General features: G+C 33.1%; 1 protein-coding gene across 1 annotated transcript; it reads right to left on the bottom strand.

Moving 5' to 3' along the window:
• Positions 1 to 619: 619 nt before the first annotated feature.
• On the bottom strand, positions 620 to 26489 carry LOC133189424 (uncharacterized). Its single transcript, XM_061324796.1, has 3 exons — positions 26483 to 26489; positions 24247 to 24456; positions 620 to 888 (listed from the first exon to the last, which is right to left on the bottom strand). The coding sequence occupies exons 1-3, from the start codon at positions 26487 to 26489 to the stop codon at positions 620 to 622; spliced, it is 486 nt and encodes a 161-aa protein (XP_061180780.1).

The raw sequence follows: 26489 nt of genomic DNA, 5'->3' as shown, positions 1-26489 counted from the left end.
ATTATGGTGAGCGCGATTAGAACTCAGAAAATTGAAAATCATAATATATTTAGATTACACATTCAGTAGAAAATAACCGCCAATTCTAATCTATTATTGCTGAAATCTTATAATCTTTTAATCTGCTATAATCTTATTCCTGAAAAGAATTGAATATATTGTAAATAATGAAAAAAAAAAAAATATTGAGTGAAAACACCACAGCTAAACTTTACCCTGGTTAACCAATAAAAAATAATTTTTTTTCGGGGAAATTTTGATGATTTCTTTGATACTTTTCTTGCAAGCACATTGAACCTGCATTATTTTACTTTGAATTATCATTAATATTTAGAAATTCTACAGAGATAACCAGCTTTAATATGTGTATGTTTTGCTGAAGTAAGACAGATTGCTAAAAAAAATTATAACTGTTAAATTATTCCCCAAATTAATGTTCTACCTACTAGAGATATCTAATGGAAAAATTGAATTAGCACAAACAATCTACTTTTTTAAATCAATACCCTCAAACGTCAACATCCTGCAATAATTTCAAATGTTGTACTGGACATGATATATTGTAGGAGAAGCAATAGTCCTACGTACAATATCAAATTATCACATCCACACATATGCTCTAGGAAAACAAAATACCATAAACTTCTATTTCGCAAATTTCCAATACAGCACCATCCCCTTCCTCATCTTCTGAAGCCTCATACGTCGTCTCAACAATGACATATCTTGCTGTGTGCCTGCAAGGAATGTCAATCAAAGCTGGGGGTATTTCTAATTCTGGAGTTTCGTCTTGGTAACAGGGTGTCCTAAGCAATGTTGATGATACATTTGCTGAGCTGTTTGATACATCTAAGTAGAATTGACGAAATCGGTAAGGAGGCCAAAGTGCTAAAATTATATATTTTAGAAAACTGATTTGATAATATATTGATGCAAACAACTACTAAAACAATAAATGAATTAATGATAACCAGGGGTGTTACAACGCAAAATGTAATAACAAAGCAAAATATAATAAACTGGGATTATTACATTTTGCGTTATAACATTTTGCATCGAGATCATCGCAGAATGTAATAACGCAAAATGTAATAACGCGATTTTTGGATCATTACATTTTGCGTTATCCTATTTTGCGTTGGGGTTAACGCAAAAAGTAATAATGAACTTTTTGGTTGTTACATTTTGCATTACTTTATGTTTGTGTTTAGGACAAGGTAAAGTGTAATAAAACAAAATGTAATTAATTTTTCTTATTGTGTTCATTGCAAAACATTACAAAATTGAGTTAAACATAAAAAAAAAATGGGAAAGCTCGAATTACTAAATAGACAGATATGACAATGAAACAAATGTTATGGCTTTTACGGACATTATTAAATCTAATTGTAGATTTTTTTTTTTTTTTAAATCAGTTTCTAACATTTTTATTCGAATACTTATGAAACATTAACTTAACTTTGATTGACATGTCTATTTATTTAAATCAGTATGTATTATATATCCATCACTAGTATTCTTAATTGCCAAAGATTGACCTATGGGTCCATTAAAAGCTCTTCTTATGCATGTTCGACGTGCATGTGTACATTGGTTAGAAATTAAAAGTGCATGTGTGTGTGTCTGGCAAGGAGAAGCGATTGAAGGGGTTAGTTCGTATGTTGATCTGTGTATTTTTATGCGCATGCAAAAACTATCCATTTTATTATTGAAGAGAGAGAGAGAGAGAGAGAGAGAGAGAGAGAGAGAGAGAGAGAGAATTTTATTTTTGTTGGTGATTTGTAAAACAGTATGAAATCTTTATTGTTAAGAAACCCCCTTCCTGCTATATTTAAACCTGCCAGTAAAAATAAATCGATTTCTTTTCTAAATTTGATGCATGTGCCTATTAAAAAGCAAACTGATACACTGTTCAACGAAATACCCCCCCCCCCCCCCACACACACACACACTTGCGCACGCACGTTCTAATTTGCAACACCTATGATTTGATTATCAACTGATTTTAATGGCTAATGAAATCAATATATGATGAAATTAGGCCTAATGTAAGAATTGTTTCTCGTTTTGTTTTATTTCTTTCCGTTTATATTCTTCTTTCACTACTCAATTGAAAATTATTCTAAACCTGACTGACCCAAATGTGTGTTATTACATTTTGCGTTGTTGCATGTTGCTTAATTTCAACGCAAAATGTAACAGCGTTAAATGTTATAATCCAAAAAAATTGTTATTACATTTTGCGTTATTACATTTTGCGTTGATCTTGATGCAAAATGTAATAACACAAAATTTAATAATCCTAAAAAATCTGCTTTTACATTTTGCGTTATTACATTCTGCGTTGATATAGACGCAATATGCTTTAACGCAAAATGCAATAATCCCGGTTTATTACGTTTTGCATTGTTATTACATTTCGCCTTGTAACGGGTGCATAAGAGAAACAATGTTTTCTGAAAATGTATGATACCTGAGTTCAAAAACGATCATAATTACCGCCTGGAAGATTTATAAGGAGTTAAAGTGTTTTACAGTTTTGGCACTATGCACTTCCTCACTTTTGTGATTGGTAAAAAAGCACAATATAAAGATTTTCTATTCTTTCATTGTTAGAAATGCTCTTTAAGGCAAAGGAGATGATTATCTGGTGTGTTCGTCGGACAATTTTTCAAGATTTTCAAGCCCGCGTGGCGAAGTTGTTAGAGCGTCTGCTTTAGAGTAGCGGAGTAAGGAACTGATCTTTACGTGGTAGGTTCGAATCCACCAAGGACCTGGATACCGATCCTTTGGACGAGAGAGTATAAATCGAGATCCCGTGTCGCTGTATGTGTAGGCACAAAAAAAGATCTCTCTCTACTCGATGGCCCTCAGCGCCGAGTATAGTCCTGGTATAAATTTGCAGCCCTCCTAAACAAAGTTGTGTCGTCTCCATATGAGTTAAAAATTCTCGAGAGGGACGTTAAACAACAAACAAACAAATAAACAAATAAAATAAATCAACATAATTAGCAAAGAAAAATGACAATGAATCCTAACTAGCACTTTGTTTTTCAAGACAATTACTTAAAAGTGTTTATATATTAAAATGGTAAAACAGAAACCGTTTATTGCATGCAAACATTACAGCTTATATCAATTCTTCTGCTTGTTTGTTTGTTTATTATGGGTTTTTTGTATTGTCTTTCATATTGTAGGACTCATGTCCGTTAAAAGTTGATGAGGAATTTCAAAGCGAAGAAATACTCAAGAATAACACGGTCTGATGTGTGTATTCAGGTAACTGTTTAAGGTTGATGCTAAAGGCGGTAAGGCGTTTTTAAAAGCTACACTTGTACCTATTTAAATATGGTTGAAGTCTAAGTTCATAGAATTCAACTGTTTTAATTTAAACCTTTATAATCAAAAATCTGTTTCACATCTTTCACCTCTGGAATTCCTGAGTGTACGTGTTTATCAGGGACCAACACTACGGTAGCCTCCAAGCCCGGGACAACTGAAAATTGAGGTCGGGCTACTAAACATATCTTCAAGCTTGTCCTGCGGGGCTACTGCAATTTATTACCGTCTTCCTTGGAAGACGGTATACAGAGTTGAAGTATTTTACAGTTTTCGGACTATGCACTTCCTCTCTTTTGTGATTGGTAGAAATTGCATGATGAGAAAATTGTCAATTATCTCATTGGTTAAATGCTGCTCAAGGCAAAGGAGATAATTTTCTGATGGTCTAATTTTCGTACGACTTAACAATTTTTCAAGAATTTCAATCGTAAAAAAATATGACAAAACGAACAGTGGAAATTGGCAGCAATTAATTCGAAAGAACATGCTAGTTTTTTTTCTTTTTTTTTCTTTCTTTTTTTTTTATAGCAATTACCAAAAAGTCTTTCTATATTTTCATTGTTAACAGAATTGATCTTTATTGCATGCAAGCTTTACAGCTTACAAGTATGTATTCTTTTTCCCTTTGTTTTGCACTGTCTTTCTAATCTCGGCAGCACTCGGCAACACCTCGGCCGATTCGTACGTCATCTACATAATTATCACAGAGGTGACGGAATCAGTCGACTTTTGCCGAATGATCTCAGTTTACGGAGACAGCCGAGCATCTGTTAACGTTTCACTAGTTTCACTTGGTAGGGATTACATGTATGTCAGAAAAAAACTAATGAAGAAATACAAAGCCAAGAAATTTTCAAGAATTATACAGCCTGATAGGTTTAGGTCAGTTTACTGTTTAAGGTTGTTGCTAAAGACGGTAAGCTTTTTTAAAAAGCTCTACTTGTTACCAACCACTCTGACTCACTCTGAGCAATTGTAAAAATCAATTTAAAAACGTACAAGTCCCGATTTTGTTAAGTCCTTTATGGTATTCCGAATCACCCCGCGTTTCGCGATTCTTAGTAATTTACCTTATCGCTGTAACTCACATGACACATCCACACGTGTGACAACCAACCAATTATTAAAACTTGGTATAATATTCTTATCAGATACAAAAAATAAAGAGATGAACATCATCGTTCATTTAAAAATTAACAATATAATTCATTAACTTATCCTTATTGAAGAAATATTCGTGTTGAAATCATTGCATGATTTTCCTCATCAATGTCATAGTATTGTTGGTGGTTTGGACAAGATGTATTAGGAATTGACAGATTGATAACTGACATTTTTAAAAGCTTCCATGAGCATTAATTGTTTTTGATAACACCTCAAAATAAAAAAAAAAAAAATACTGCATTCGTAGTCTCCTTCAGTTTGGGTTATTTCTAATCATGTGTGTATATGACCGCAACTGGACAAATTGCACACGCTGCACACTTGTTGAATATGTAAGATATTTTTGTAACAATAGCTTTCTTTAAATGCAAAGAATATTCATAAAAGTTAAAGTATGACAAAGCAACAGTTATTAAAGACTAGCCTGAGGTAAATTGGTCAATGTTTGTCTTTTTATCATAAACTGAAATACATTTCACACAGATCTATACAAGCATGCGTACGTTCATTTTATATAGAAATATGTAATAATTTATGTTTTTGATGTCTTAACTAAACATTATCAAATAAGTTTAATTCATTTTCATACATTTTTTATCATCATAATTATTAGTTTTTGTAACCTACGAGGAGTATGAGTATAGGAGTATACAAATTTTATTTTCCATATTAATTGTTTTGCATTGAAATAAAACTCCACAATATTTAAAAAAAAAAAAAATGAAATAATTATATTAACAGGACAACATATATAGTCAAGTAATTTTTGTAACCATTATTTTGTTGGAAATTGCTATTCTGCATGATACACTTCTGGCAACGCTGTTTTGCAACAGTGCATGCGGAAGGGGGTGTGATTAAGTTAAATTAAAATCAACAAGTAAAAATCAATAAGCAGATAATTCTTAATTTTTGCAGAAAGTGCCAAATAACCAGTTATAGATTTTTTAATCAGATTGCTTCCAGTCAAAATGTAAAAGGTGATTCGGAATACCGTAAATGACTGTAAATGCGGAATATTTCAATTTGAAAAAAGTCTTTGGTTCAATCACGAAGTGACATATAATTTTACCCTAAAATACAGCCAAAATGCAGGATTTGGCATCTCAATTTTTAAAATTTTCCGGGGGAGGCCCCCGTACCCCACCAGCAGGAGGGGGAAACCCCCTCCCGCACCTACCCCCTCATCGCTACGCGACTCGGCCAGCAGCCTTTGCTGGACAACTAATTCATGATCAGGGCTAGTAGAAATTAGAAATTGCTAGCTCGGCGGGCGACTATGGTTTCAAAGTTACTGTCTATCCCTGTTTATGCCCTGCGCTGTTCATAGATTTGTTTTTAGTTTTTATGGGATCGATCACAATTCCTTATCTCCACCTTTTTTATTCACAAATTGTACGAGGCATGAGTTTAACCCTTTCACATTCAAGCATTTTTGGCTAAATTTAAAGGCTGAAATAAGATTTTCCAAAAATGCTTCCTAAATAAAAAAAATACACACCTGAAGATTCATGTATTATATATGAAAACATCTGTCTGTATGTCAAGATAGAAAAGATGAAATTATATTTGGGTTGCCATGGCAGCGTTTTGCACACTGGTTGGAAAAAGAGCACAAATAGCACAATATTTCTGAAACAAAAAATTATTGAAAACTTGACTTCAATTTTTTATAGTTTTTGCTGAAAGTTTAAATAGGAAAAAAACTAACCTGTTACACAAATAGCTTCAACATTCATGTTTTCACGAATAGTATAATTTTATGGTAATCATGGAGACACTTTTTAAATTAATAATGCTTAGCAACTAGTCCATATGACCAAAATTTGAAATTTTCCACTTTTTTAACAATAATCTTTGTTTTAACACATCATTTAGCATCTATTGTTATAAAAATGTTATAATAACATTACTATATTCAAGAAGCATATAAGTAGTGCATAAAATATTTATTGCCGTTACCATGGAAATAGATACACATGACTACAGACCTTGTGTGAAAAGAAAGGAAATTTATAAATTATTTTTCTCTAATAATTGATATTTTAGTCACTGAAATGCACATTAATAATTCAAACAAGTATTCTTGAAACATATAATTTATCTCACATTTCTGTTGTATAGCAACCAATCAGTTAGTATGTGATAGAAACGTTACAGCCCCACAATTCAAAATCTTTGAGGAAAGGGGTATGTAGAATTTTCCCTTTGTCCTATTTTTTTTTTTTTTTTTTTTGTAATGAAGTGCAATTTAGTTTTGAAGAGGTACCAGAAGTTCCTACTTGAAAAGAGAAATTTAGCGACCCAAAATGTGTAATGACCTTGACCTGATGTCATATTGTTAAGTTTAAGGTCATTTGCTAAAAAAATGTTAATATCATATCTTGTCCTCAATTTTGATATGCAAATATATCCAATTTAAACATTTGCCAGTTTGGAGTTTCAGAGTAGCCATGACCTTGACCTTGGGTCATGGGCAATCTGAGTCAACATCACTTTTTTAATCTCTGTGGTTTTCTGATATCATTTTTAAGCAATGATCAACACAAATGTTAGCATGGGAATGCAGTTGGTGATTCTCAACCATCAATGAAATGGCTATACTCTTACTGTATTCAAGTTGGCCAAAGGTTGCTGGTACCCCATGAACTGAACATTCAGCGTTATTCTTCATGAATTTCTAAAGAATTATGAAATAATTCACAACCGTGATATCTTTACTGTGAAGAAACAAAACTTTCTCCCACGAAAGATCGACTTGGATTTGTCAACACTTCCCATGTTACTGTTGTAGTGCTGAGCACTAGTTACTTCTTTTTACAGTCTGACCATTAATTTACAGTTCTTTGACAATGTTCAATTGCACACCTATTATAGATAGGAGAAATTTCAGTCTCTCCACTGACCTCCTTTCAAGCAATTCAAAGTCTTTAAAGCAACAAGGCTTAACACTGCTTATTTGATTTAACAGCATTTATGAGATAGTTTTCTTCTTTAGGAGATCTGTTGCAAAATGGGTGGTATAAAATGAATCTATATACATGGTATGAATTCTGTATTCCTGGTTGAAGAGTTTCCTACTTGGATCACCACATTGTATGCAAGTCCTTTCGTTCTGCTGTAAAGTTCTGTTTTCTCCGTGCCAAGGCAAAAATGCACAAGCATAACCAGTAATGGAATCTGCTAGCATCCACAACTTGAAACCAAGATGTAATGGTTTGTCACATTAATTCCCTAACTTCTGAGAGGTGATGCTTTGATGCTACCATCCATTCGTCTCCAAATGCTTATAGCTGAAACAAGGCCCCTGAATATGGATTTCACTTGTTCCAAAAGACAGTGCTCTGTTGTAAGCTTATCATCTAAATAAAAAGAAAGTGATATTTTATATAAAATTTATACAAGTATGAATTAAGTATATAATTCACTTCCGTTTCTATTATTTTTTAAAAGTTGCACAAAGGAGACTTGCTAAAATACATTCCCATGCTATAATGCTTGCTGGAGTCAAGAACAAGGTTAAAATTTTTGCCCTTCACTGTAAATGTCAGATTTAGATGTGCAAAATAATCTGGGTATTACATTAGCCCTCAGTAGCTTGAAAAATCTAACTGGTGATTAAGATTGTTTGTATAGATGTAGAAATTTCCTCAAGAGACAGCACAAAAAAGACTTGAAAATATCCTTAAAGCTATATATGGCGGTTCTGAGCTAAAAAAAAAATAATAAAAATACGAAACTGAATGTAGATAAACATGATATATGTTAATTCTAATGTAAAACTTTGATCCCCTTTTGTAGCCGAACACTATCCTAAGGGACCATCATTTAAACAAACTTGCATCTGCACTGCCTTGGGATGCATGGATATTAATATTGTTAAACATTCTTGTAAGGATTATTTTAACAATTTTTCCTACTGATTTCCTGTTGTGCCAAAACCCTAGCTCTTGGGTCATGAATGAACAAATTTGAATCTACCATATGTAAGGAAACTTTCCATCAGTTTTATGTTTTATTTATATTTTTTTTTTTTTTTTTTGGTCAGTTGAAGCACATCTTTTTTCACTTTGTTATCAGTTATTCTTTGTCAACAATATTTGGTTTATTCCTTGTCAACAAGCCATTGTAACAGGATAATGATAATTATTTCTTGTCACTTTTTTTCTGTAAATATTGTCCATGGTCTTTTGTATCTAAAAGTTATACTGCCCAGTTGTAAGCCAGTTTGTCCAGTATACACTATAAGTTCATAATTCACTTTTGTTTTGTTCTAAATATAAGTTACCTGTACACTTCTTTAACAGCGACCCTGGTCAATGTACCAATGCTGTTGGCATATGATAAAAATCAGAGCCTCTGCATGATGATCAGTGGCAATACACATACTTGACATTATTTCATGGGTCAGAAACAGAAGAAAATCAACTGGTTTCTGGAATCTTCAATTACCTTTCTAAAAATCACAAAAATATATGCATTGGTAGTAAAAACTGAAATAAAGATTCATTCAAGCTTCTTAGTCTTGAAGATAAACAGACAGTTTTGACAAAATAACTAATTGACTTTTATTTGTTTATTTATTATTGGTAAAATCTGTGTGCATTTTCATGCTAACTGTCAAACTCAACTATTTTGCCCTAGTTTGCTTCTTTATACAAGAATGAAGTAAATGGAATGAAAATAAGTGCATTTTTTACTACCTGATTAAGAAAGCATTCTGAATGCCAGGTCTTAGGAGGCAACGAAGACAATCGGGGTTCTCTTATTCCCTCATCTCTGTCTTCTGGACATCTGCAACTTGATGTTGACTATGAGAGCTATCTCACTACTGGCCTAAATAATTACTGATAGTGCCACTTTTTACTGATAATTTCTGATATTTACTTATATTATACTGTTGGTATTGAGAATTTCTTATATTTGTTGATATTTTTACTGTTGTTACTGATAATTGCAATTGGTTCTGATAACTACTGATATTTACTGTCGTTTTTACTATGGGTTCTGATAATTTTTTATATTTACTGAGAGTTATTGTTGGTACTGAGAATTGCTGATAATTACTGAAATTATTTTCTAAGTTAACTGAAAGTATGTTTTGGAGTGTGTATTTATCTTAATCAATCAAAACTGAAAATTATCATATTGATATGAAAAAATGGATTGGTGATTAACATGTAAAGCCCACAACTTTTAATTATGTCAGGTGCCTGACTGACAAAAATATTTCATCTTAAAAATTAATCAACATTATGAACATTAATTATTTTGTGAATAGGTTAAAACAAGCATGGTTGTTAACTTTTCTTTTCAAGAACAACATATCGTATTTATACGAAATGTTTAGCTGTGTAGTGAAACGGGCATCCGTTTTCACATTCTACCATGCCATACATGACAGTAAACAGTATCCCTCAGAGTGTACCTATTTATACGAGGAAACAAACCAAAGTTAAACGATCTGTTAGATTAGAAAAATATTGTACGATATCTTTCAAAGCGGCCTCAGTAAGAAGTATCTCCTTGCTGCAGTGGAGTTTTTTTCTCTCCTGCGTATAACATGTATATAACTGTATAAAGATCTACTTTCACTTTGAATTTTAATTAGCCGGAATGATAGGGGTTTGATCCTTCAAACTATTTGTCATTTTATTCTGATTCTTTGAGAAATTATCCACTCTTCTTCTTCTTCTTCTTCCTCTATCTGGCCTCCTTTGAAGATATTGCCAGTTGGGTGTGCGTATGTTTTGTTAAAAGAAACTTTTTTTGGTTGTTTATTTGTTTGTTTGTTTGTTTTTTTTTTTTTTTTTAACTGGATAAAAGAAAGGATTGTTTAAGTTAGTCTTTCTGAGTCACTCGAGATTTAAAGATCTCAAATGATTCTGCTACCGCGATGTCCTCTGGCAGGCTATTCCATTTTTTAACGGTTTTGCAGAAGAATGACCACTTTCTACAGTCCTTGGTTGCAGATGGTATGGCAAGAGAGTGTTGTTTTCTGTGCCGCAATCTTCTTACAGGCTTAGTGAAGTTGTCCTCTGGTCTAAAGGCTACTTCGTTGTTAATTATCTTGTACATCATAATCAAGTTGGCATCTTTCCTTCTACTTTTTAAATGCTTCCATTCCATTCCAGATGTTTAATCATTTCTTCCACGTCCACACATTCTAGCAAGTGCATTTCGCATGATCTTTTACTTCTGAATCCATGCTGGAGTGGATATAAGATGTTATTTTTTTTCTGCATGATTCATAATATGGCTTGTTACAATATGTTCCATGATCTTACAACACACACATGTAAGGGATATTGTTCTATAGTTCTCTGGTGTGTATTTTTCTCCTTTTTTAAATGCTGGTGTCAATCGGGCTTTTCTCCAGTCAGATGCCACTTCTCCCTCAATCAAGGATTTTCTAAATATTAGTGTCAGTGTTGGCGCAAGCTCGCTGGCAAGTTTCTTCAGGACAGTGGGCTTGATGTTATTAGGGCCTCCAGCTTTGTGTGCATTTAAGTTTTTGAGTAGTTTAAAAACTCCTGCTTCAGTGATGTTAATGTCGCTTGCTTCTGGATAGTCGGATGGTTTGCCTTTCATATAATTGCCTCTTTTGAAGTCTTCCTTGTTAACCCTTTCGATGTCTGAGAATACAGACTTGAACTGTTCGTTTAAAATGTTAGCGATTTCTATAGGATCAGTTTCAAGTTTGCCATTCTGTTTTAGACTGTTTTGGTGACACTCAACCTTTATCGCTCTTTTTATGCTTGATATATGTCAGAATCTTTTTGACACCCCTTTGGCTGTGCTGTCTTCAACATCTGGATTGAGTATACCCTCTATATATTACCAATATGCTTTCCTAGACTATTTCTGGGTTTGATGTTTCAATTCCTTATACTTCCTGATGTCATCTTTATGGTGTGGTTTCTTTTTTTGCTTGTAAGCCCTGCCACGTCTTTTTATGAGTTTCCTGATGTCCCCTGTTATCCACGGCAATTTATCTTTCTGTCTTGCTAACTTAGTTGGAATATGTGTATCTATAGCTTTCTCTAAACCTGATCGAAACATTTTCCATAAATTCTGTATATCTCCCCCTTTTTCTTCCTCGCCTTTGATATTTCCATAGAGTGTTTTCATTTCTTCTGCCACGCTTGTCCTATTTGCCTTTTCATAGAGTAGTATCTTTCTAGACTTCTGTCTATTCCTTTTCATATCTGTGTCTTTTCCATGAACACTATATCATGATCAGATATACCTGGTGTTGTTTCTACCTGTTGAACCCTGTTTGGAATGTTTGTTATGAATAGATCCAATATTGCCTCATTTCTGGTTAGTATCTCCACCATTTGTGTGAGTCAATTATCATCCAATATATCTGCGAGATGGTGGTGATTTTTCGTATGCTGGATTCCAGATTTTAGAAATTTATCTTTCCAATTCCATCCTGGCAAGTTGAAATCACCCCCAATCAAGATCTGTGAGTTTGGGCTACATGCACGTTGAACTGATGTTTCAAAAGCTGTTAGGTTTTCTGATGCTTTAGGATTATAAAATGCACAGACTCAGAGATCTTTCTGTCCACTTTGCTGTATATGGGCCAAGACAATCTCCCCTGCTGTGTCTAATTCTGGCATCTCTGAGCTCTGGAATTTGTTATGAATAGCAATGAGCACACCTCCACCTACACGGTTTGTTCTATCTTTTCTATAGAATTAGCTGTTCTCGATGCTCGGAATTAACAAAGTCTCTGTTGCTATTACTACATCAGGTTTTAAGCTGTCTATATCATTCTCAATCTGGTGTTGTTTGTTTCTGATAGATTGACAGTTTATGTTCAGTACTCTAAGCGGGATAAAGGGTTTTCCTTTACTTTGTTTTGGTTTCCGTTCTGGTGTAGATGCATGAATAGGGATAGGTATGGGTTGCATCTCTCCAGTTGGATCATCTATGTTTGTTAGGAGTGAGAACTGGTTTGACGTCTCTAGTGTTGTGGTTCCATAGCAAATGTCACTATAGTTTGCGTTTCCACAAATCAGACAATCCCATCTCACAGATCCTCCCCCACTTATCAGGATGCTGTATGTCCCACTATGGATGTCTTGGCAGTGTATGTGGAACAATTGATTACAGGTGTCACATATTATTGCTCTGTGTTCCCATGTGACTGGTTCATCACACGTACCACACTGGAAAACACTGCTACCACTTTGGCATACTGGGCCTGGATTTGGGTTTACGTCGTTGGAAGCGATCAATAGTATGAATGCTAAATATGTTAGAAAATTATCTCAACAATACATCAAAACAATCTTCTTCATTTTCTAACAGAAAATCGCCAGAATCCATTTGACATGTTTGATATGCCGAACGTTCAGTTAACAATGCCGGAAGCACTTATTAGAGAAATACCGACATCTTACGAACGAACGTAACTCGCCCTAACTTCCCGTATCTCGGTAGTTTTCCCGGGACCAGTTATTGCACCTAGTTTAAAATTAATAAATCTGAAAAATTAAGTATATGTGTATAATAGAATGGACGGTATTTTAATCACTTTGTAAACGATAACTTCTCCTGTCTAATTTTCTGTAATCACTTACAATGTAATTAAAAGCGGACAAATAGAAGAAAATACGCCAAAATACCTGTACCTATGACGGGCTAGGAAACGCATTTGTCATGCGTCAGTGGTTATATACGTATACATGTATATACTACTGTGCGCTGTGTTCATTTGGGGAAAGTTACGTTTTATAGCATGGATGAAGTCTAAACTCATACCCTGTATAAATCCATGCAAAGGCAACAAGTTACCAGGTGATGCGCTAATAGTGTCTCGTATTTAAAAGTGTACGTTTATGTGTTTGTAAGAGAGAGGGAGAGAGAGAGAGAGCACAATGGACAATAATTGTTGTAATGAATTATACAATGTAGCATTGTTTTCTAACGTTTTAGAAATCAACCATTAAAAATCAGAAAATAGTTGGTACTAACTTCTCCGGAAAACGTAATATTTTGAAAGTGGTCGCGCGTAGATGTTTGTGTACTTTGGGAGGGAGAGGGAGTCGAAGCTCAACTAATCAAATCAAATGTCCATTTTCATTACATTTAAGTAAATACATGGAATACTACGATCCATATATTACAGTCCTTATAAAAGTGGAATGGGGCAATGCATGCATATGCAATTTTTTTTTTCCATATCGTATCTAGTAAAAGAAACTTCATAAAGAAAGAAGGGTAGGTTTTTCTTTATGTGAAATATCACTTCAAAGAAATATACGAGCATTCATATGATAGACAGTGTCTTCTTGGATGATGTATTATGATGTATTACATGTATGTTGCAATCTTCACTTTATTTATCTTTCGGCTGCCTTTCATGATATATATTATATCTATATAGATATGTGGATTATAAAAGCTGCAAATTATGCATTTGGGTAGGGTCACTGACGTAGCATCGTTTTTTTTAAAGGGGGGGGGGGGCAGCCAGAGAAAAAAAAAAATTCAACTTGCCTTAAAAAACCTGACAAGCAAAAAAATCTTCTTTCGGTACCATTTTTTTTTTCATACATTACTACATTAGCCTTATTTGACTGTACTGCAACAAAAAGGGGGGGGGGAGATAAGCATTCGTTATTCGTCAGAATATAAAATTACAAGATACACTGTATACGTGAAGGGTAACTTTGGCCCCGCACTCAGAGTAATTTCGACCGAAGCTCTAATGCACAGAGAAAAAAAAAACTATAGTCGAAATTATAACTTGCGTCATCTCTAAGAAAAAATATCATAGATTGATTCAAGTATACTGACAAAAAGATACACTGTAGTTCTCAAAATGTGAATAATTTGAAGATATCACGTGCATGACGCTGATTCACTGAGTTGTCAAGGCATGCTTCAAATGTACCTGCACACACAGGCAAATAAAAATAACAGACGAGTTTTCACTGATGTGTAGAAGTAGTTTCTACTGATTTTTTTTTCTTCATTTTTTTAAAACAGTCATGAATTCTTTCTGGTAAAAGTAATATTGCTGCAGATATATTTATTATTCATTAGTCGAATTAGAAACATATAATTTTCGTTTTTAAAAGTGGGAGGGGTTGGGGGAGCCATAGAAAAAAAAATCAACTTACAAGAAAAAATCTGACGAGCAAAACAAACAAACAAACAAACAAACAAAAACAAAACAAAACAAAAACAAAAAAGGGGGTGGGGGTTTAAAGTCGAAAATCCTTTTTTCATGGGGGGGGGGGTCCAACTTTTTTTGGAACAAGATTTTCTTCATACATTTTCATATAAAAATTGGGTCGGTAGATAGGTAATAAATTTTTTTCCACAAAATTTCAACATTCTTATTGATGGAGAAAGAAAATTCGGGAGAAAAAATTATCGTTTCCTCAGTTAAATTAGCTTTGAGTCGGGTCATTTTTACCCAGTCGGTGAGGGCAAAGAAACAATTTTTTAAAAATGGTCTAACCTAATTTGGCTGATACCACGTGTCTGGAAATTACTCACCGAAGCAGCATTCATGCGGACAGGGGTTACTAAGGCCAATTTTTGTTGAGCTGATTTGCATTGCATTTTAATTTGTAAAAAACTGAATATTTTGAATGAAATGTGCATGAGTTTCAGTTGCAAAAACATTTTCTTATATATCACGTCAGGAATAGCTATTGGTTAATTTTCTACACAGATATTGTCAGATGTGATAATTCCTTGTAATGGCTAAGAAAACTATCAAAATAAAATTAAACCCGGCTTCAATATACATATACTTGTATTATAGCCATATCATGAATCCGTGGGAAAAAAGCCCGTTCATAATTTTTCGGTTGAGAAGGCTTCTTCTTAGATGCATACGATCCTTCCACGTAATTTTGCTCCAGTTTTTGCCCCACCCCCTTTCAGCTCTTTGATTTTTATTCATTAAATATTTCGGATTTCCAACGATTCGGCATGAGCATTACTGTAGATTCCTAAATATACGCGCGCTATAAACTCGCTAGATAAATCACCCATTCGCGAATTATTGTTTTCGCGATTTGACGCCCTTCGGCCATTTCGCGATATTAAGTACTCGCGTAAAATAAGGAATCTACTTAAGAGACATAATTTGTTTAAAGAGACACTGTGAGGGACGGGAAAATTGACAGAAGTAAAATTTTTGCAAGATACATGCAAATTTTATTCATTTCTTGAAAGCATGGCCGTAGGAACCGGGGGGGGGGGGGCTCAATAAAAACGTCTGATGACCTTTTTTTTTTTTTCTTTGCTTGTCAAGGAATTTTCGGTAGTCGATAGTCAACTGAAAATGTATGGCTGTGCCCCCCCCCCCCCCCCAAATGAAATTGCTTCCTAAGGGCCTGGAAAGTATTACGTTTCAGAAAATTACAGGTTTCAGAACCTAAAAAATCTACTTTTGTGGAGAAAAATATAAGTAAAAATAATTCTACATGTAGTTTGCCCCAACACGAAAAAGAAAACTTAAAAAGTAACACATGATATTGACTCACTATGTAACTTTAAATGCGCCTCTGGTGCATCAAAATTGGCACCGTATATGGTTTACATGTACAAAGTTTAGCCAGTAGCATGAAAAAAAGGCCATTGTTTTATGTTTATTTTTTTTTAACTCTCCCTCGCCCTCTTTTTCGTAAGACAGAATCTTTGCATGCTTCAAAATGAGACATTTTCATTTTCCTTTTACATATGCATTTCCCTTTTCGGAACCCCTTGGCTCGTTTAAATGTCCATTGAAATGTGTCGTAGCGTCACGGTAGCGACTACGACAAGAAGTAGTTTTGAGGTATCCTGCGGAGATTTTATCTTTTGAAATCGTAATAACATTGAAGAATTTAATAATGCAAATGTGAATACAATGAACGATCCCTTTTTTGGTTACGTTCGTTCGTAAGATGTCGGTATTTCTCTATTGCCCCCCCCCCCTTTTTTTTTCTTCTGCGCAAACCGTGCGAAAATTCAAATGTAATTGGCTTTTAAATGTGGATAATGTATAGGGTTTATTCAACTGACAACTTTAATAAAGAAACCAAACGAAAGCTACATTCTTCTACTTTTCAAAACTTAATTTACATTTTCCTATTACGCTTTTACTTTTTGTCTATACGTTTTTATAGTCGATTGTTTGTGTTTTACGCCAATACCAGTTTGACCACTGCATTAAACCCAGGATTTTTTTCATTTATTTCATTACATATCTGCGAAAAAATTATATGAATAGTTTCACAAGAGGATCCTGATTTTTAGGTAATAAGTTTTATTTCGAATCATTACTTTTTTTTAAACGACAACAAGAAAAGTTGTAGAAAACGCACATTAATGAAAATCCTAATTTCGGAGTTTTTTCTCGCAGTTAAGTCAGAGTTAACAGTTCATTAAGACATTAAATATTTATATTTCATAATTGTTTTGCATTTAATTAAATTTTACAGAGTTTCACGATTAAAATAGTACCCGATTTTTTGAAATCCGTTAATTCTATGCGAAACTATTAATTTTTTTCAGCAACATGTAAGAAAAGAAGATGTCTTTTCGGTCAGATTTGATCGGTACGAACGTGAAAGGGTTAAGGACTGAATGATGACACGTGCTAAAGACATGAGTTCACATTTTTATTCGATGAATAACAGCTCGTTATTTTCTTTTCCAAACCATTTTTTTTTCTGCTTGTACATGTACACTATAGGTGTATATGTAAGAATAGGTCTTTCAAAAATAGTATGGTTTTCTAATTTATAACCAACTGAACCTTGGGTACGCAAATTTCACATCTTCATATTTAGCTAACTGTCCGATCATTTTAAGACTCAACTTAGAGAAAAAGAGGTATTATCTTGCCATTTTGAAGAATGTGTCTTTAAGTTCTTGCTTCCCTTGCTAACCATTAAGCTATTTAAAGTTCTTGAAAGAAACATACAAAAGTCCATAAAGTTCTTTTGAGATCCGAATACTAAATTCAAACTGCGAGATACAAAGTCTTAATTTGCCAATTAAAATAATCTTTGGAGACCAGGCAATAATTATTACCTAATGAAATGGATTTTGTTGTTTTCTTAGAGATTTAATATATATTCTGTATGTTTTGTTTTTTTTTGTTTTTTTTTTGTTTTTTATCTTTTGAAACCGATCTATTGAACTGCTGGTCAATAGACTGCGATCTATTAGACAGGCCGGCAACGTATTTCAGAAAATCCGATCCGGGTTTCGAATTTATATGTAACATTGCGCAGACGCTAGTGGTAAAAAATCATTTTTTTGTGATCTGTTGATTATAATTTTTATAGATTGATTAAGATTACAATGGTAGGATATTTTATTCTATGAGAGTTACATTAATTATATTACAGATGCACCACATCTAGGTATATGATGTGAATGCATAATAGTATGGGAACCTTCTGTAATATACAATTGTGAACACGAAATATTGAAAATGGAATTAGGTAATAAAACAATTATTTATGCCTGAACAGTCAATAGACAAGATTTTTTTCCATTGCTGCAGGGAACAGCTCAGTGTGTTCTATTGCCCTCGGTCATTGCCCCTGCACCTCGGGAAAAATATTCTGTGGATCTTTTCACAAAAAATCTGACTATTTATTTTTATCTTAAGTAAAAACTTATGATAACAATTCTGAAGAAAGTCGTAAGTGCAATATCCGTCGTAACTTTACGATAGCCCCATCCCTCTCTTAAGTATTTTAAAACCCATTTTATTGTAAAAATAAAACCGCAAAAAAAAAAACAAAATACACGTTAAATTGAAGTTTTAAAAGCAACTTCCAGAAATATTTTATATTTTTTCACAATTATTTTCGAAAAATTAAATGAAATTCACAACAAAATATTTACGATATAAGATTCACTTAAGGTTTTCGTATGACCTACTTTTACGTCAGACTTATGATTGTGACGTCATATCTAAACTTCCTTGCTTCACAAACGATTGCATTCTATATTTGTCGTCAATAATGTTTGTTATGCTGACAAATGTTGAAAACAAAGTTATACTTTTATTTTTACCCACTTATCTAAGGATTATAAAGCATATTGAAGTCGTTGCTGGGGATGAAATCTATCGTAAGTAAAATCTTAAGTTCAATCTGCTACGAATACGTTCGTGAAACGCACTTCAGATTTGTCGTAAGAGATTCTTAAGTTAAAATTATGCGCAAAAACTTAAGATTTTTTGTGAAAAGGGCTACTGGTCTATATTGACTGCTCAGGCACTAATTAATTGTATATCATTTTATCATACAGAGTTTAGGTCCCATGCTCAATATAAAAAAAGAACGTTTTATTTTATGATAAAAAACGATGTTAGGTCATAAATCTCCCGAGAATATAACAATTACGTTAATAGAAACTTTTCTAAAACAAAAAAATGAGGCTTATTTAAAAAAATCACTGACGTTATAAATCATCTATTACAATCAACGTTATGAATGAGAGACATCGTACTAAATGTAAATCGTATTTCCATCGCACAATACTTGTATCGCAATTGTCACCCTTTTTGTTTTACATTCGAGGGTAAGTCTTACTACATTTCTGTTAATTTGAAGAACACTCAAGCAATCGATGTATGTCGTTAGACAATCGCAATGACTCGTATGACACTTGTAATAGTCCACAAAAGTCAAAGGAATGTCGACGACTCTCTTAGAGATTATGTAAGAACGCAGAGCTAGTGTTTTCCTATGGTCTACGAATGCTTGAAAGAACCGGGTACGTTAAGTATAACAGAGCGGCCCTGTCTCCAAATTTGATTTCAGTTTTTTACAAACATGCCTACGATGTGTCCTTTCAAAATCATTTTATTTTTTTTTAATTATCACAAACCGTTTTTCCATCAGAGGTCTCGAAAAATGGGGAGTTTTATTTAGAAATTACAAATTTTGACGTGATAACGTCATCACGGCGTTACTGATTTTAACGTTACGTTAAAAGAAATCTGTAAATTCTCTGAACCGGAAACTATTTACTTTAACCTGCCTTATGTTCCAGAAAACAATTTTGAACTTTTATTTCAATTCATCGTAATGTATTTTTGATAGCTGGAAGGAGTAAAATAATTTAAAGGAAATATAATTTTATTACAAACGATTTCATCAGACAAGTAATGAAGCTTGATTCATCCATACAGACGAGACAAGGTAGTACTTCTTTTAAAATTGTGTTCGTATCAAATTTATCATTTTTTTTTTAATGTAAAAATGTCCTAATGATTTCTTCAATCAATTTCCGCATTGCCTATAAAGTTACATTAGAATTTTTAAAGATACATGAATCAGTATTAAAAAGAAAATTGAAACGTCCCATATAAAGTTGTCAAAATTGGATTTTTGGCAATGAAAAAGTCATCAACACCACTTCCCTTTTCTATTCCAAAAAATGGCAGCACTATTAATTTCGTTTTTTTTTCTATTTTTTTTTTCTTTTTTTCTTTCTTTCTTTCTTTTTTTTTTTCTTTTTTTTTTGATAAACATATAAATTACTCACTATTACGGGGTTACGAGGTGTCTTAAACTGCGTTAATTTTTTTTTTCTCTGATGTTAGGATTTCTTTAAAAGATCGTTATTTATTCATTCCAGTGGATGCGCTTTACTGCACGGTTCATGTAAAATACCCTCACCAGGAACAATCCCAAATATACTTACACACAATCACTTTCTATGTTAAAACCACAAGAGGAGACCGGTTATAAGAGTCCTGATTAATGAGGCCATTCCAAGTTTTTTTTTCTTTGTTTAGCGTCCATCCTAACCTACATGTATCTTCCTATCCGAGAAAACACACAAACCAAAAGGGGGGAAAACGCAGCATTTTCAGAACAGGTCTAGAATTTATTGTTATCATTTGAGACCTCTCCTTGCCATAAAACTTAGTTAAACTACTAGTTTATTGAAATAAAAAAAAAAAAAATAATAATACACCACTTAAAAAAGAGAGATGTCAATCCCAGTAGAGTAAAATGCATTTCAGGGATTCGTATTTGTTGATTTTAATTTGAGTTAACTTTGTGTTTGCGTTTCAAAGCTTTTTATTTATCAATTTTAATTTGTGTTTGTTTTTAATTACATAACCTCAAAAACAATTCGTCCGCGTACACTGCACATAGAAAAAAAAAAACTTGGAATGGCCTTATTATAACTTACGTTTTACAGACCTTGAAAAATTTGGCTTCAAATAAAAACAGTGAATCTCCGAAGGCTTAAAAAAGAGTGTGCGATTTGTTTAGATCAATTTTTCGATGAACAAAATATTTTATATAGCCAATGCTAATAATTTAATTTTAGAGACAAACACATTACTTTGCATGTACATACTCATTATTTGATTAACAAAATCGAAAATCATATGCCTAAATCTGCTTAGTGAATTCGACAGGAAATGCACACGAACTCTCGGGAAGGGATTCAGAGGCCTGTAGTACACTCTAACGGGCATAGTTCCCTAAAACTAAAAGTTATAAAAATAAGGATATAATATTATATGTATGGTTTACATATAGAGTTTATCCGCGTCAGCTATGAAAATATGCGCTTGTAGTCTTCAAAGCAATGCAGCATGAAACGGCAGACACTTGCATTGATATCGATCAGTAAAAGATCGATAGATCGATCAAAGGTCACAGTCCAGTGGGGAGCCAAAGGAAATTGGAAAGGGGTGTATTTAGTTTTAAATCAAACTCTTGATATAATTTTTTTATTGGTACTCATTTCAGTACATTACAAAATACAAATAATTGAAATGCAGAATAACAGAACACTCACATAGAAGAATCAAAATTCACTTTTACGTCCCTTTTTATAAGTTACATAGAGATTTTATTTCTAGTTCAGTTATCAAATTATACGAAGTCTTATTGTTATTTTGTTACTTGTGGGAACAATACGCAAAACACGTCACAGTGCTTCTTTATAGTTATCCTTGCCATTCCCGGGTTATATCACTAGCTTGATTATGTTTCTTTTTCATGTAAATGTCTGATAAGAAAAAAATCTTTAAAAAATATACCTAACAAACTGCTGACATGAATTGCAAGACGATACATCACGTCATCTACTAAGACAAAAATTGCATTAAAATAGACAAAGATTTTCTTTAGAACTCCTCCCTACAGTCGTAGGTAAGATACATGTATTTGATATAATTATTTCGGTGACAATGATAATTTTATCACTTCCTTTGGATACATTAACTCTCTGGGGCATTTCCTTGTGCATTTGTCCTTGTAGTAACGATAAAATACTTTTAATTTTTTTTTCTGAAACGGATTATCAGCACAGACGGACGTTGAATCTTAAAAATTTAGCGAAAATGTGCAACGCCGTTTTCACAGAGGTGATATTGGACAGGACGCTCCTCCAGCTCCGATGAACATCTATTGGAATATTAAACATATTTCCTATGAAATATATTACTATTATTTTATGGATAATCTGGAAAAATCCTTTTAAAAATACTCGCTTACATCAAGATTAACAATAGTGTACATGTAGTCAATATGTACATTCGTTTTGTATACAGATAAATATCTATAGAGTATTTTTTTTTCTTTTTTTTCATTTCAAGACTTGGAATGCCTTAAAATATATTAGGAAAACAATCTCTGAAAAAAAAAAAAATTACGAGTTAAACCATCGATTATGGAGCGGAAAGGGGGTGTCTTGTCCATAAGTAATGCAAGATCGTGTTTGTATTTCTAACAGAACTGCATGGGAACAGGTTATCTTTATTTATAAGCAATGAAAAAGGTTGATTGTATCATGTTTCACATAAGTTTTCATAGAAAATACCTAAAGCGTACACCACTGTATACGTTTTTTAAGCCTTATAAACTTGGTCAACATAATTATCTAAAATTCCTTGTAAATTATAAATTAATTAAACCCAATTTTACTTGATAACACTGATGTCAATATTCCGATCAGCACGATAAATGTATATATAATTAATAAGTGTAAATGCATGTAAGAACTTTTCCATTCCCAGCTGCTGACCTTCAATAAGTAGATGTAGGCCTGCAGTGGCAGATTTAGAAGTACACTTCCTGATTATGCGATAAAACACTAGAATCTTTTCTGACATAATTAATTTTGTCAAATAAAAATCTGCAACAATACAGTGACAAGAATAACACGTTTTGAAAAGAAATGTTCAAATGGTGACTGTTATACAATCATGTAAGCCAAGCTTCAAATCTACCACCCCCCCCCACCCCCCCACCCCAAAAAAAGTTAGCTATTGTCTTTTGACATTCATGAATCCCAGACATATATAAATTGAAAACGAATAAAACATACTTAAAAAAGCTGATGCTTTTCAATAAAAATGTTAAAAATAATCTTTTCTTGAAGTCAAATAAAGTCAATGTCCACTATGAAAGAGACGCGCGTTTTAATTGGAGGTACATTGTACGTATGTAGGATTAAATGTAAATTGTTTGTCTGAACCATCCCAACTTATGTCGTAAAATTACTTTTTCACGCTGTAAATATTGATTGAATATTTATCATAGTTGCGAAGACTGAAGAAATTGTTTCAAGTACATATTTTCAACATGATTGCTCTTTGTGACGTCATTTTTTTTCAATGCATTGCGTCACTAATTTACATGTCATGTCCCATAGTAAATTTCACTGAAAAAGGTTCATATGGTTTTCATTTGCATGAATAATTATATTAAATTAATTTTTTTCAAATGCAAAAAATTGAATTTAAAAGACAATAAAAAAAATAATAAAGCCTTCAGATATAGAATTAAACAATTAATTTCTTTAAAAATATAGATTTTATTGTGGAGAAAAGGTGACGTCTATCCAAAAATGCAGCATTTTTTACTTCAATTTTTTGTAAAAACGGATGTGGCCGCACTTATGTAAGGTTATTTTTTCTTTTTAATATTAAAAATCGTAGTGTATTTGTTCTGTCTGCAAAGTTTCGCATACATACTTGGATGCGGCCATATCGAAATATAGACTTGAAGAGGAGAAAAACGTCCGAAATAGGGGAATTCCGGAATATTAGACCGGTTTTGAACGTTATATAAATGAAAGGGCACGTGAGTTGAGAAAAATTTATTCCTATTTCACACACAGGGAAACCTTAACAGTTAATTGATACAATTGATAGAATGTTATCGTGCGTTTAATTTTTGCCGATTTTACAGGGCCGTAAATCGGTCTTAACGTACCCAGCTCTTCTATTATGAACATAATTGGTATAAATTGGCCCAAAATATAATCACTGCAACAATCTGAGCGATGGACCAGAATAGCTACGATTTTGGAACTTGCAGTTGATCGTGCCAGGTAAAGTCATGTAAACGTTTTGCTTAAAGGGTCTGTTGTTTGAATGTTCTTTGGTCAAGATATATCTGCTTTAAATACATGTAGCTCTTTTTTAGAGTCTTCATTACAACAGAGGTGCTTTCAGAGCATTTAATCTTCAAAAGCGCTTCATTTTAGGTGTATATGATATGCGAAATAATTAAGGAAGATGAACCCATATAGAGACTCAAAAGCTTAATAGGAAGCATATCTATTAAAGCGTTTTATGGAATCCTTGTTCCGAATGAGAATGTCCACTTAAAGTCTCGCAAATTTATTTATACATGTACATTACATGACTGTGTACTAAACTTATTCAACTGTGTTTCATATTATGAGATCATAATTAATTAGAAATATTTTTTTCTTCATGCTTACTTTCACTTCTGTAGTATATTTTGACGGATTTCAAGCTATAGTAGTCTTTTAGATCCACTTGAAACCAAGCTTTTGAGGATCCTAAAGCAGTGTGTGAACATAGCTTATAGTCTGTCTGAGTTCTTATACCATCAATTGCCAGCTTTGCATCCCATGATTCATGCACTGAACTTAAAGATACTTTTGTCGTATTTCTCTTGCTTAAATTCTCTGAAAAGAAATGTATTTCATGTAATAATAATAATATTAATAAAAATAATAACAGATTTCTAAAAACAGGGAAAATTATTGCTAAAATATTCATCAGGAGACAACAAATAGAGTCAGAAGATAGATATGATTTGAAAAGGTTAAGCCAAATACTTTACTTTTGCAAAAGGTTGCAGTGAACTGTCACATATACTATCTTGGAACTTCTAAAGATCTTTTGTCTAGTGTCTAATCAGAACAAACGTAACGATCCTGTAATCTTGCAGACATTTATTACCGTTTGGTTCATTTTCTTCACTGTTTGATTTATCAGCAACTTTATATGAAATATGGAGATAACGAACAGTAATCAAGCTCAGTCCATTAAAACAATACAAATCATGAGCATAGCAAATACGGACTTCCAAAAAGATCAGAGATGGCATCAGGTGCCATGGAAGACTGGGTATCCCTTACCGACCGGTCACTCTCCATGTGCTCCTTGTCATGATAGGGAAAAAACGGAAAAAATCTGTAGACATTGCAGTGTGTAAATAATGGCCTAACAATTTGTATTAAAAATGTCAGTCAGTATTTGACTTAATGACAGGTTGTATTTGTTGACAAGGCCATTGTATCGACCATAAAATAATAATAAATTCGTATGAGACTATTGATATCCCTGTTTCATCAACTTGTTTGTCTTTAACTTGCCTCGTTTTAGAAATTGTTCATACGTAGAACGCGCCCTTGTGTATCGGACAAACGGAGAGATGAAAACCCCATATGCAGGTGATAAAGGTATATTGCTACATAAGTAAGGGAAGTTGGCGTAAAAATCGAAGTCATCACGTTTAATAAAAAAAAAAAATAATTTGTTGTAAGGTTTTTCTAATAAAAATTCAAATATGAATCATGTGTGTCAGACCCTGTGGTATCTTCCATTTCAAGCTCACTGGGGGTATATCGAGTCGATATATGAATGAAATTAACTATAAATAGTGTATTGAAAATAATTCGTCGATATATCTAAATGTCGATTGGTTGATTGCTGTTGTTTTACACCGAGTCGGCAATAATTCAGCAATATTTCGGGTGGTATCTAGTTGAAGGCCACAGCAAGTGTTTTCTTCTCAGGTAGAATTTTTGAATAAATTCTTCTTCATATGAGTACAAAAATAGGTCTGCTAATAAGTGGGCACAATTGGTACCCAGGGGAATTCCAACAGATTGTTTGAAGACCTGATCTCTAAAAACTACATAGATATTGTCAATCAGAAGCTCAAGCATCTTTTTAATATCAACTTCAAAGTACTTGTGTGTACAATCAGAATGTTTCCTAACAAAATATTTTTGCAAATGACCAATGACGCGGTAAGTATACTTACGATTTCCATTTTTATTGAAAAAGCAGCTGCCTATGATGATTAAAAAAAAACCTGAACTTCAAATTATCGTAGGGAATGGTTGTATAAAGTGTTGAAAAGTCGTACGTTTTGATGTTATTGATTTCAGTAAAATTTTGTGATTTCAAATTTTCTAAAAGTTCTTTGGAGTTTTTAAGCATCCACATCTGATTTACACCACTTCTCGAATACACTGTTGTACAGTACTCCTGAAGTTTCTCCTTCACTGCTGTAAATATCTTAGTTAGGAGTAAAGAAAGGGGCTTGGAAGAACATTTACTGGGACCACCTATTCTTCTTTATTTATAAGGATTTTTATGAAGTTTTGGAATCCAGTATAGGTATGGTATGTCAGATTTACATTGAGTGTCGGGAATATTAAAAAAAAATATTTAAAACTGACACATCGTTCTGAAGAATTGCATTCAGAGCTATTTATCTTCCTTCCACCAATAAAATACTTAAAATTCGTTTGTATGTTATGCAGAAAGTATGTGTGTTTTTTTTTTATTACATATATAATGATGTACATATATACGGCAGAAAAGGTATATGTAACTATGACATTATTTTGGAACTACCGTTTTAGTACACTTGAACTTGGAAATACTGTATCTATGTATGAAATAACCAATCCTCACGTGACAT

This window comes from Saccostrea echinata, unplaced genomic scaffold (genome assembly GCF_033153115.1).
Source record: "Saccostrea echinata isolate AGI-Se365-2 ecotype Australia unplaced genomic scaffold, CSIRO_AGI_Sech_v1 ptg000018l, whole genome shotgun sequence".
Lineage (NCBI taxonomy): Eukaryota > Metazoa > Mollusca > Bivalvia > Ostreida > Ostreidae > Saccostrea > Saccostrea echinata.
The sequence above is the reverse complement of the archived record's forward strand: the minus strand, read 5'-3'. Positions and strand labels throughout refer to the sequence as shown.